The following is a 13,272-nucleotide window of genomic DNA, read 5'->3' as shown; positions in this document are numbered from 1 at the left end:
CTTCTCGGCCGGTGTGTCCTGAGAGGCGCCAGACCTCGGCCACCTGGGACACGAGCTGATGTCCACAGAATGGAGGTGATGATCGCATTCCCTTTTGTATCTTTTCCTATGTGCTTTTGCAAGGCGGGCTGGTTTGCCATTTCAGCCCCCTTTTTTTTTCCGTTTTTCATATCCGACATTGATATTCGATAGCAATTGTTACCAGGACGCTGGAAATGAAAATGCGATCCCAGGCAGATTCGTGCAGGGGGTTAACTTTGTAAGCACCATTTAAGATTTTTAAGTTGTTCCCATGCCCACTAGGGCTTCGTGAGTCGGGGTGGAGGGGCGCTTTATGGGATGCGTTTACATCCAGTCCAGGTTTGAGTCCTTCGGTGCTGCAGATGGAAGGCTGCAGCAATGCCATCGACCCACCGATCACGTCCATTAAACAGGCACCCATCCCAAATCTAGACGGGACAAGGTGATAGGACTTGCACTCGGGCAAGGGGACGTATCATTCATCTGTTTTTTTATTATACCCCTTTAAAAATAACGAAACCATTTCACGCTGGGAAGTGAAAAACTTTAAAAAGGTTTATAATATAAGGACAATCTAGCAGGACAGTAACGGGTCAAGAACACCTGAATTTAGATTGTGTCATAACGCGAGTCCTTGGAAAATCAGAAAGCCGTTGGCACTTTACAAGTCCGTTATCTCCTACACAAGGTTAGTTACTGTATGGAGCCCGTTACCGATCTAAGCATATGGAGGTTCTTTCTGGAATCTTCACGTGGATGGTCCTCACGGGAACCAAAAACCGCTCTGAAGATCCGCTTTTAAAAAATGTGTACTCATAAAAATAAAATGGCGCCGAACATGACTGGGCGCCACTAGCAATGGAATCGATCTGGAAATCGTAAATATCTATTATGTAGCGCCTTTCTTATCTGTCTGTCAATCAGTCGTATCGAACTTTTTATATTATTTGTCTATAATGTAGTGCCTCTCGTCTATCTGTAATATACTGCCTTTCGTATCTATTTGTTTGCGTCATTCTATATTATAGACAGATGGGAGAGTCACTATAATAAAGTGCCTTTCACATCCGTCTGTCAATTAGTCAGATAGTGTCTGTCTGTATTATAGTGCTTCTTATACGTTTTGTCTAACGGCCGTGACTGTCTGTTTATAGTATAGTGCTTTCACACCTGTAATGTAGTGCCTTTCACATCTGTCTGGCTGTCTATAATGCAGTATAGTACCACTCGTCTATCACTGTCTCTGTTTGTCTGTAATATAGTGTCTCTCACATCTGTGTCTATTATATAGTGCCTCTCACATCTGTCTCTGTTTGACTATAACATCGCGCCTTTCACATCTGTTTGTCCGTCCGTCCGTCTAAAGTATAGCGCCTTTCACATCTATCCCCCTCTGTTTATAGTATAGTGCCTTTCGATCTGTGTCTAGTATATAGTGCCTCTACTATCTCTGTTTGACTATGTACAATATAGTGCCTTTCATATGTCTATAATGCAGTACAGTACATGTCGTTTATCACTGTGTCTGTCTATAATATAGTGCCTCTCACATCTGTCTCCCTCTGTCTATAGCATAGTGCCGCTCACATCTGTGTTTATTATACAGTATAGTGCCTCTCCTCTATCTCTGTTTGACTATCTATAATATAGCGCCTTTCACATCTGTCTGTCAATTAGTCATATAGTGTCTGTCTGTATTATAGTGCTTTTTATACTTTTTGTCTAACGGCCGTGACTGTCTGTCTATAGTATAGTGCTTTCACATATGCCTACCTGTAATGTAGTGCCTTTCACATCTGTCTGGCTGTCTATAATGCAGTATAGTACCTCTCGTCTATCACTGTCTCTGTCTGTAATTATAGTGCCTCTCACATCTGTCTATAATGCAGTACAGTACATGTCGTCTATCACTGTGTCTATTTGTCTATAATATAGTGCCTCTCACATCTGTCTCTGTTTGACTATAACATCGCACCTTTCACATCTGTTTGTCGGTCCGTCTAAAGTATAGCGCCTTTCACATCTATCCCCCTCTGTCTATAATATAGTGCCTCTCTATCTCTGTTTGACAATCTATAATATAGCGCCTTTCACATTTATCCCCCTCTGTTTATAGTATAGTGCCTCTCACATCTGTGTCTAGTATATAGTGCCTCTACTCTCTCTGTTTGACTACGTATAATATAGTGCCTTTCACATCTGTCTATAATGCAGTACAGTACATGTCGTCTATCACTGTGTCTATTTGTCTATAATATAGTGCCTCTCACATCTGTCTCTGTTTGACTATAACATCGCACCTTTCACATCTGTTTGTCCGTCCGTCTAAAGTATAGCGCCTTTCACATCTGTCTCCCCCTGTCTATAGTATAGTGCCTCTCACATCTGTGTTTATTATACAGTGTAGTGCCTCTCCTCTATCTCTGTTTGACTATCCATAATATAGCGCCTTTCACATCTGTCTGTCTGTCTGCAGTAAAGGGCCTTATATCTTCATATCTCCATCTGTCAGGCTCCGAGTCAGTGCAGCACTTTTGAGGTTTTAGCTGCGACTGCAGTGCGTTAGCCGTGTAGCCTTCCAAGAAGGCGCCCGACTGTTTAGTTTTGTGATCATTGAACGGATCCTTTATTTTTTTTGGAGGTTATGGTTTATGGATGCACTCTGGAGGTTTAATGGCGCGGTTTCTTCTATCGAAGACATTGGGAACATACAAACGAGAAAGAATAAAAAGAAAATAACGCCCTTATGAAGCTGGAGAGAGTCTCGTATTTTCAGTTGACTCGCGACACAAGTGTCGTCTCATTTGCCTTCAGTATACTTCCTCGTATTTATGCGTCGTTCATCTTCCAAGCTCCCTAATTCTAACACAAGGTCACACGGAGTCGCCGCCTGTCCTATGCAGTAGCGACGGCAGCCCCACCTGAGCAGGCCGTTCGCGCCCTTTAGAATGGCGCTGGACAATCGCAAACGACTTCACTTAGGTACAGAAAGGAGACGAGCCGGGCTGGGGAACATCCATGTCCTCACACGGTGCCCATCTTCTTAGACGGCTAAATGTCTCCGCGCGCTCGGCTGTCTCTCCCGGATGTTCTGTTCGTCCGCCGCTCCGCTCTCCTCGCCGGCCAGGCGCCTGTCTGACGGTCGTTTGCTGCCCTCTGCTGGTCACTTTGTTTGCGCACCTGCTCGATTTGATCTCAACTTTGTCCGTCCAGTGGTGGGCTGGCCGTCGGTGTGTTCAGGTGCTGCTCCTGCCCCCTGCCCGGACGACTCCTCGGATGGGCTCCAGCTACTAAGCGACCCGACCCCTCTATAAGCGGGTTGAGATGGATCCGATTTGGTACAGAGGACCCATCATTCAAATTGGCAATTCCAATAACGAATTCTAACAAATAATGTACGGAATTTCTCTACGTTTTAACATGTATTTTATGAGAATGAGAGCTAATTGTGTGTGGTCGTATGACTAATGATCCGTACTCTTAAAAAGGATTTCCTCAGAAATGCCATAGGTGCCCAAATATATAAATGTAAAGAATGATTATTATTATTATTATTATTAATATGTCAACCTAGAGCCGGGAAAGTGACCAAGACACTATGCAGGATGTGTGTGACCACCACCGTGAAAGGCGCTATGAAAAAATGTTCATTAAAGCGGGCAAGAAAAAATAACAATTTTTCAGCAATATAATGCACCCATCCATTATTAACAAATGTAATCTCAACAAAACATAGGAACCGCCTGGGTGGGCTACCAATTAGAAAAATTAGGTTGTTTGTTGTGGGATTTCGATGGCTGCTGTGCCCACCTATAAAAATGCCCATCACAGTCAAGCGTGGGTGCAGTATGGAAGAACGTAACAGTTATGTCACCCCCTAGTGGTTAAGGTGTTATATTGCATTGTATTACACCAGCTGGTCCTAGTTGAGCCCCAGCATTAATAGGCCAAGTGACCTGCCATTGCTCCAATCGCGGGCCTTTAAACGGACACGGCGGCGCAGTGTGTAGCACAAGTGACACGTAGCTTGATGAGTTTGACTCTCATCCTGTTTTTCCTTTGTGTATTTAGTGTTAATTGTTTTTTCGGCTTTCGTGGATTCCACGTACTTTCATCTCCATCATCATTCCAGACTGGGTTAACTGGTGAAAGTAAAAGTGTGGACCCCTTTCAGGGTTCGTTACTGCCTAGCACTCTTTAATGGCGGGGCGCACTCTGAGTTGAAATTGATTGAATAGGTCCTTAGCGCGGCGTTGCCATTGAAAAGGCACTATATAATTTCATAAGGGGGTAGGTTTCATGCGAGTCGATTCTCTGTTGGTTGTCAAACCTGACAATGCTGAAGATGGCAGAAATGTCCAATCTGTGTCCTGTAAGGCACTCTGTTGTAGGTTTTCATGTTGGAAAGCCACCTCGACTTGTGTTAAGCGCGTTTGATTAAGAACCCCTGTGTTCACCTGTCCATCCATGCAGTTATCTGATCCAATGTTTCTCAAAGTGGGGGTCCGCAAAACAGCTGGCAAAATTTGGAAAGTAATTCATCAATTCTGGTTTATTCTCTTCTTTGCTTCACTTTTTTTTTAAACAATCACCGTCCGATTAGACCGCAACAAATAATGTCCTTTGTTATAAGACAAGCCAAAGAAGCGTTTAACAACACAGACATTCCAGACCGCGCCGCTGTGTAAATGAGCGGGGGCGTCAGCCAATCACGCCAGCCCCGTTTTCCGACAGCCAATCAAAACCCGACTAGACGCTGCTTTGCGCAGCGTGACAGCTTTTAAAGGGGGAATACGGAAATCTAAAAGACCTGAACTTTTATTTTAACACATTCTGAGACCCCCGCAGAAGCAGACAAACTTGAATTTTTGCCTGTTTCCCTCTTTAATGTTATGAGCGAACAGGAATAATTAGAAAGCTTCGAATTGCTCATTTTTGTATTTACTGTGTCACAGCACAGGTTGCCTTGTATCCCGACCGGGAAGCCATTATTATAAAAGGACGTTAATGGACAGGCATCCCAGCCAGGGTGGTATAACAGAAGGTCAAACTGCTTCACGGGGGCCACGTATTCTGCGTTTACACGGGGCGGCGGCATCCTTTTGGTGCAGCTGTGGTGCATATTGGGATATGTAGTCCTGATAGACGGCCCTGTAGTTGTACTTGAGTGGCCGCCAGGAGGAGCTGTCCGGCAACATTTACGCGTGCTTACGAAGAGGAGGGGCTTACTGTGGCACTGGGAGTGCTCCCGGGGTCTTCTGGCATAAAAGAAGCTTCTGGGGCGTCGTGGAAAATGCTTGTTGGACTGTGTGGAAGGAGAGGAAGTATACGGGAAAATTATTATATAGCACGGCTTGATAGATAGATATATACTTTATTAATCTCAAGAGAAATTCACATTAAAAATAAATAAAAAACACAGAAGGTTTAAAACGCCACTTTCTCGCAAGCCGATTGGTAAATGACGTCCGTTATATATGTGTTAGGGTTCGGCCATCTGAACGTAATGGACTTGGAGGAATCCAGTCTCCTTAGGAAATTAATATAGCGCCCTTTCAAAGGCAACACACACTAAGGTCTGTCCACCCCACTATGGGATTCCTGAGCACATCGTTTTTATCAATACGGATCATTAGCCATACACACACATTTTAAAATGTAGAAAATGACGTGCATTATGTATGTGTGTTAGGATTACTTAGTGGATTCATTGCCCACTTCAGTGATGGCCTCTCTTTACCAAATCTTTCTAGCGCCTTTAATTGTATTATACGTCCTGATGGACTAGCGCCCCGTCCAGGGTTTTGTTCCTGCCTTACGCACTATGCTAGCTGTGATAGGCTCCCGCAGGAGCCCCTCTGAGCAGTCTCCAATCACTAGGTAGGAATCGTTCCGGGCAGCCCAGCAAAGGGTGAATGAAGGAGAGGAATAAGGAAGAATTATGAGATTGTACCGCGAGGCGACCTATTGGAAGGTGTCGTGACAAATGGCTGGAGTTTGGGGCTTGAGGGATGTAACGGAGGGATTCGTGGGTCACGTGTCAGCACCGTCAAGTGAAAATAAGCCAACGTCTGCACATACATTTTTAAAAAAAGTAGATGACGATTACTTTAAAATATTTGGGCGTCTGTGCATTTAAGTACCGTTTTCCATGGGATGTTGCCAAAGAAAGAAACTGACAGCGATTTAAACCTGAAGTGACATGTAATAAAGTTTCAAAATGAGCGCAGGTGGGCAGCACGGGTCTGCCGTCTCAATTATTCTCCTGGTTGCGGCTGTCACTTTGCTTTACTGGTCACTCCGCCAGCTCTGTGGAAGGCGTTACACCATCACGTCAACATGGACCAGACCAGAATAATAATAACACATATAAATTTTATATGACGAATAACATTTTGTGGAATCCACGCCACGAAGAACTGCGAGGAGAAGGAGGTCCTACCGAGTGTTTGGGTGGTGATGCGATTTTCTAACTCGCTTAATCCAGACCAGGGTTGCAGGGGGTGCTGGAGCCAATCCCAGCCAGAATACTGGAGAGGGCGGCAGACCATCACACAAACACACGGCCCTTAGTGTCGCCAACTCACCTAAACGGCACGTCTTTGGACTGCAGGCAGACACGCAGACTCCACTTTGGGTACAACCGGGACGCGAACGCTGGTCTCCTCACTGCAGCGCTACCACTGCGCCATCCATTCACGATTTGCACCCAAGAATTTGATTAGTGTACAAAATCCTAATGTTTATTCTCACTAGTGCCACACTGAAGTGAGCGACCGTACCTACCGGTGCACCAGGTTCTTCTTTAAAATTGTCCCCCCTGTGCCACCCGGAGAGACAAGTCACCGAGTGGCGCTCAGAATTTAGACGTGACCGATCGGGCGAACGCGCTCCTCGCCATTTGAAAGTCACCTTTGGGTTAAAATCGGGCGCTTATTGCGTGGCGGGCCGGCCCTACGAAGATTGCCGAACCTCACCGGAGTTTGCCGAAGGGCCTGTCGCGGCTGCATTCCGGCGACATTAATGCGAACCGCTGGTAGTATTGGCAAGCCACAAAAAAAAACCAAATGCTTCTTAACAGTCGGCTGGTTGACCCCGACCTCCGTACATCCGTTTGAAAGTCATCGGACAGGGGCGCGCGGAGGGTTATCCCCGGCCGAAGGACGTGTGCCACGTTCGCAACTCTCGTGAGAGCCGGGGCGCCGTGTGGACGAGGACGGCGCATGCCGAGCAGCCCGGGGCCCGTCACCGTGCAGAGCGGGCGCGATGTTTCCACGGAGTCCGGCGCCGAGATGCCCGTAGAGCTTGGCCCGAACATTCGAAGTTAACGCCCCCGCTGGGACCATGGCGGCTTTTATTGTGAGTATGGTGACGGTTTCGGTGACTTCGTGGGCCGGCCGGGGAGAGCCGTGTTTGAGGCGGACAGGCAAGAGCTGACAAGTGGGCCTCCGACGTGGCGAGTCGCCGCTGACTGTCCCTACAAAGGCTCTGCTTGAAACCTGATTGTTTCTTCGGGGTCCGGCTTCCCCAGACCTCATTTTTTTAAATTCCTGCTTACACGTTTGGACGGGGGGGGAGCACCTGGGGGGTTGGCGTCCATTAACAATTAATGAACAAAACGGACAATTAGGTAACGGTGACACGTGGGCGGGGCTTTCAGCATTGGCAAGCGTTAGACTTGAGGCGTGGTCTGTTAACGGGGCGTGTCTCCTTAAGCTGAGGCCACACCCCCGGTTTCACTTGTACCCTGATTTCAATCTTGTGCTGCAGTGAGGAGCGGCGCTGCCTCGTGGCTCCACCATCTTAAATCTGAATTTCTTCTCCTTGGTGTTCCGATGGGGGCTGGGATATGGTCCTCTTTGCAGATTCCTGCAGCTTGTGTTTGGATGTCATATCAAAGAGTTTTTGGTCTTGTTCATGTCATGTGTGTCTATCATTGTGAAGAGCTGGTGCTGGGGGTCTCCCCTTGTAGACTTTGGAAAGTCTTTCAAGCAGGGCACATTCCTTGGAGATTGACACGACTCATGCAGGGATGAAAGTGGTGGTGGGGGCTTGGGGGGGGGGTGATGGTGGTGGTCCCCCTCGGAGATTCTGACAAGTTCAGGTCCTGGAAGACAGCAATGGTGGGGGTTTGGTTTGGTTCCCTTTGGAGATTCCTCCATGGTGTGCAGAGTTGGGTGGTCCCCTTAAGAGATTTTCACGTCTTGTGCATGGAGGTCAAATGTAAGCCCGCTTGGGGAGTCCTCCTTGGAGAAGAACTTAGTGGGGTGGTGGCAGCAGCGGCATGAGGGAAAGATCCCCCACCAGACACCGACATCTACGTCAGCTTTAATTAATTAAACGTCGTCCCCCAAAAAACTGACACCCTAAGTGAGCCCCTCGTTCACCAGTGTGGTTGTGTACGTGACAAGCGTTGTAGTGGTCCGGCGCTGTGTCCAGGGGGATCTCCTGCCTTGCACCCTGTTTAATCAGGAAAGGTGTCCACGGAAGGCGCTTTAGCCTCTAAAGTTAGTTTTTATTGGTTAACTGTTTGTTTATTAACTAATTCTTTACATGGACGCCCCGCAGTGCTTACCTCTGGAGATAAAGTGACGTCCACAGCAGTGCAGCCAGATGACCTCCTGCAAGTCCGGGTCAAGAACTGATCACGTGACCTGACGACACCAATGGAGTATCAGAAGGTGAAATTAACACGGAAAAGACCGAGAGTCTCAAGATCAGACGTATAAAATGTTAACACGTTACACAAACGAAAGGTTAAAAGAAAGAATAACTAAAAAATTAGTGTTAATATTTTATAAATCTATATATTTAAATAATCATGTGTTCTTTATTAATACATCACAGTATTTAAACATTAACAATTTACATATTAACATATCAAATAATGAGATATTACCGTATTAACACATTACACAAATGAAATATTAGAAGTGTCATTTAAGACACTTTAAAGAAAGAATATGAATTATAAATTATTAACACATTGCACAAATGAAATGTTACACTTTTATTTACAAACTTTAAAAGATATAATATCCAATCATGTTACCTTACTACACTAACACATTACACAAATGAAAAATCACAAGTTTTATTTAACAAACTTTAAAGAAAGAATATGAATTATAAATTATTACACAATGCACAAATTACTTTTTAAAGTATAAAATAATTTCTAAATAATCATGTTTATTAATACATCACACTAAATATTAACAATTTTATTTAATACACTATAAAAGATGACATATCAAATAATGATATTACCGTATTAACACATTGCACAAATTGAATATTCAAATTGTATTTAATTTAAATAATCCTCTATTCTGCTATTAACACATTACACAAATTGAATATTAAATATTTTTTTTAACATAGATACAACATCTAATAATTATATATTTACACATTTGACAAATTAAACCTTCATTTAACAGACTATATAGGGTACAATATTTGAATAATCTCCTATTCCTACTAACACATCATACTAATATAATATTACAAGTTTTATTTAACAAACTAATTAGATTTATAATCTAATGATTCTAAATTATTATATTAACACATTGCACAAATTAAATGTAAAAGAAATGTAGTTAGCAATCTATAAAAGCAAATTTCTAAATAATCTTATTTTTGTATATTAATATATCACATCAGTTAAAATAAAAAAAAAAATTTTAACACATATAAAATATTGAATGTTGATATATTAGCATATTAACACATTGCCCAAATTAAATATTACAGTTTAACACAATCCAACAGAAAGAATATCTGATATTTGTTTTAACACATTTTACAAATAAAATGAGTTTCATTTAACACACTATAAAAGGCACAATATCTGAATACTCTTGTAATATTTTATTTGTATGATGTTAATATGTTTCATTTAACAAACTTTAAAAGAATATTAATTATTATATCTTCATTATAAAATATATCTTAATTAAAAATTAGTATATTAACACATTGCACAAATTAAAATTTTTTTGTTAAACTATAAAATAATTCTAAATAATTGTATGTTCTTTATTAAACTTTAAAAGAATATTAATTATTAATTATTATATCTTCATTATAAAATATATCTGTTAATTAAAAATGAGTATATTAACACATTGCACAAATTAAAATTTTTCAGTTAAACTATAAAATAATTCTAAATAATTGTATGTTCTTTATTAATACATCACACAAATGAAATATTAAAGATTGTATTTAACGCATTATAAATGGTAACAAGATATTAACGTTACACAAATGACATATTTCCATTTATTTTTTAAACGAAGGACTGCCACACGTTTCTCTGTTCTTTCTACTGATACGTCACCCAAGTGACGTGTTGCACTTCCGTCTTCCTTTCTTTTTCTCTTAACACGTCACACAGATGAAGTTTTATTTCCCAGCCTGCCTTCTGTTTTTGTCCCTGTGGGTGTGCGGGTCGGCTCCGGCTCCCTACGCTCCTGAACTGGATTTGGCCGGTTTGAGCCGGTTCTGTTTTCCGTCCTGCCCTTCTCACCGTGTGCGGTGTTTACTTCATGTGACGTGACGTCGCTCGTTTTTTCCTTCTGCGAGTCGCGCCTTCACTTTCTGGGCTGTAAACCAAATGTGACTCTTCATTGAGAACACGACTCCATCAGTTCAGTTCTGTCTTAAGATTTTCTAATAGAAGAAGTTGCCTCTCAGGGTCTCAGCTGTGGCCGTTGCTTGCTGGCTTTTCTTGTGCTCGAGCCGCGTGTGCACCGGCTGACATGCCGATATATTCCTGAATGAATTTCTCGAGAAGCACAGGGTCTTCCGGCGGTCCACTCTGGTTGGCCAGCGAGCTCCGCGTCCGTTGCGTTCCCACTCGCCGGCCAGCCCAGAATCTGGAGTAGCACTCGGCTGACCAGTGACGAGATCAGATCCCGATGTGGGTGCCGAAGTGCTGGCGGTGCTGTGTACACCAAAGACCGTAATGTGTGTGTCTTGTGTTTTGTTTTTGTCTCGTCTGCTCAGAGGTCTGCACGTCTCGCATCGAGCGCCTTGGCCGGAGGGGACCGAAACGCTGGGCCTTATATGGCGAAGGGAGCAGCGCGCCGCAGTTCACTGGACAGAATCGCATGACGGACTCTTGTTACCAGCATGTATTCCAAACTGAGGCCCAGTGTGTTAATCCAAAAAGATCACGTAATGGTAATAATAATAACGATAATGGCTCCAGATTAGAGAGAGACTAGCCCAAAGTCAGCGCAGCCTGTTAAATCTCTAGATAAGCTGAAGCCCAGGTGCCCACCTTGAAGGTCCGTTTCTTTGTTAAATTGTCGGACGCTCGCCTTCTGGCCATTCGGTTCCTTGTTGATCTCAGTTACTCCTCTCCATTTGTTTTGAGTACGAGTATTTCGGGTCAGACGTTTAAGGTGCCAGATGCAGCAGGGCAGCCTCAGGACATAAGCGAGCCCCCTCTGTGTTCTCACGGTGGCTTTTCTGTGACACTTTTTTTTGAGCTGATGTGACTTGCCATTCAAGCTCCAGTATGGCCTCATCTGTCCACGGGACCTCCCGGCCTAGGCATCGTCCTCTCTTCTTCCGTTGAGCCCACCCTGATGGACCTTGACCTTGGAGTTCAGCTTCTTTGTCTACAATTTCCCACAATCCTCCTGTCCATGCTGGGTCAGTTCTTCCACTCCTTCAACGCCACAGCAACGTCAAGCTGCTCAGAGATGGTGGTCTTCCAGCCTTGGCCTATCACGTTCTTTCTGTTCTCCTCAGGCGACTCTCTCCTTTGCTTTCTCTGGTCCACGTTGAGTGTGAGACGCACGGTGACAGCAAACGGCAGAGGGGACGATTGACTGCACGATTGGAGACGAATGCAAGAAAACGGCGAATGAAATTATTTAGGATCTTTTCGAGGGGGTCCCGACATGTGTCTGGGCCGTTTTAGATCTTTGTAGAAGAAGCAACACTTGAGCTCTTGACCGGTAGACGGCACTTCTTCATTGAGCCCTAAGGGAGGGGGAGGCCCACTTGATTTGTCCACGTCTGTATTTTGATGTCTAAAATCTTAGAAGAAGTCAAAGTGCTGACCTGACTGGCTGTCCTTTCAGAATCCTGCAGTAGGTCAGCACTTGGCTGTGAAGGAAGAAATCGATGGGCTCTAAATAATGGGCTGTTTGCAAAGACGCCGTGTAATCATCCGTCGCCACTTCCGAAGACCTCATTAGGCGCCTTGGCACCAATCTCAACGCCGGAGACGCTGCCAGCTTGGATGGGCACCACGTTCACAAATTCATTTTCTAGTAGCTACTGTTAAAAGAGACGAGGACAAATGGGGAAAAAAAAGGGGGCAACACCCCCCCACCCCCATCCCAAAGTTTAAAGGCCTTTCAGCAAAAAGGGCCGCCGTCACTAAGGGCGCCAGTCTAAGACCAGACTGGCAAGGATGACGACACCTCTGGTAAGAGCAGGCCAGGCAAGCAGGAAGGGGCCAGACAATGGAAGTGATGTCATCGGTGGGCGGGAGGGCTGGCTGTCAATCATCCGTTCTGCAGAGGGAGGAAGAGAAGCGGCATCAGTATACAGCGCCACCTTGTGGAGACGGCGTGGAACTCCCACCACTGGACAGGACAGGAACTGTGTGTGACACTCCGTCATCGGTCACAGGCAGCAGGGTTCAAGGCCTTCCATCTTGATTTTATTTGTTTTGTATACAAAAAGGCAACCAGAAAAGAAAAAATGAGCAACAAAAATATTGCTTATTACTACGAAAATTCTCTGTTGTAGAAAAAAGTTATTGTTAAAAAGAAATAATAATTTAGAGTAGCTGTCGTCGGCGGCAGTGAAACAGGACTAACTTTAAAAATCAATTAAAATGGAAGGTGGGTACGGTCTAATGTCAAACGTCACCACTGACGGGAGAAGAGCACGTGGCCAGTGAGCAGCTACCCACTAAAACACACGAAGCTCTGATCTCACTCTCAAAAACGTCAAGCGCTACCCCTTAACAATCTGTGGTTGATAATAATGTCTATTAAACAAACCGGTATCGCTAGCTAAGCGGAGGTGAGGTGCGCTCCAACACGTGGCGACTCCAACGGAGGCTAGCTTGTGAGGGACGAGGGCCCCCGCCTGGCTCCCCACTCCTGACACCTCACTTCCCACCCCCCTCGGCCTGCAGCCTTTCTCTCGGATTTGTGCAAATAAATCGGCGCCGTGAGCGAACTGTGATACAAACTATGACGAGAGAAGCCGCAA

The 13,272-nt window shown here is 44.5% G+C and overlaps 1 protein-coding gene across 3 annotated transcripts in view; it reads left to right on the top strand.

The window, feature by feature from the left end:
* The first annotated feature begins 56 nt into the window (after window positions 1-56).
* Window positions 57-13,272, top strand: part of zgc:193801 (uncharacterized protein LOC564476 homolog) — a 34,040-nt gene continuing 20,824 nt past the window's right edge. Inside the window, exons 1-2 of one of the 3 annotated variants that reach the window (XM_051921064.1) lie at window positions 57-75; window positions 11,038-11,214. In XM_051921064.1, coding sequence (XP_051777024.1) covers window positions 11,164-11,214 — 51 coding nt within the window. In that variant the 5' untranslated portion in view covers window positions 57-75; window positions 11,038-11,163. Of the gene's footprint in view, window positions 76-6,903; window positions 7,381-11,037; window positions 11,215-13,272 lie in introns of those variants that run through there. The other 2 variants (XM_028824559.2, XM_028824561.2) reach the window with 2 other exon arrangements.

This window comes from Erpetoichthys calabaricus, chromosome 18, assembly GCF_900747795.2.
Source record: "Erpetoichthys calabaricus chromosome 18, fErpCal1.3, whole genome shotgun sequence".
NCBI classification, from domain to species: Eukaryota; Metazoa; Chordata; class Cladistia; order Polypteriformes; family Polypteridae; genus Erpetoichthys; species Erpetoichthys calabaricus.
This window is presented reverse-complemented; position numbering and strand designations above follow the sequence as displayed.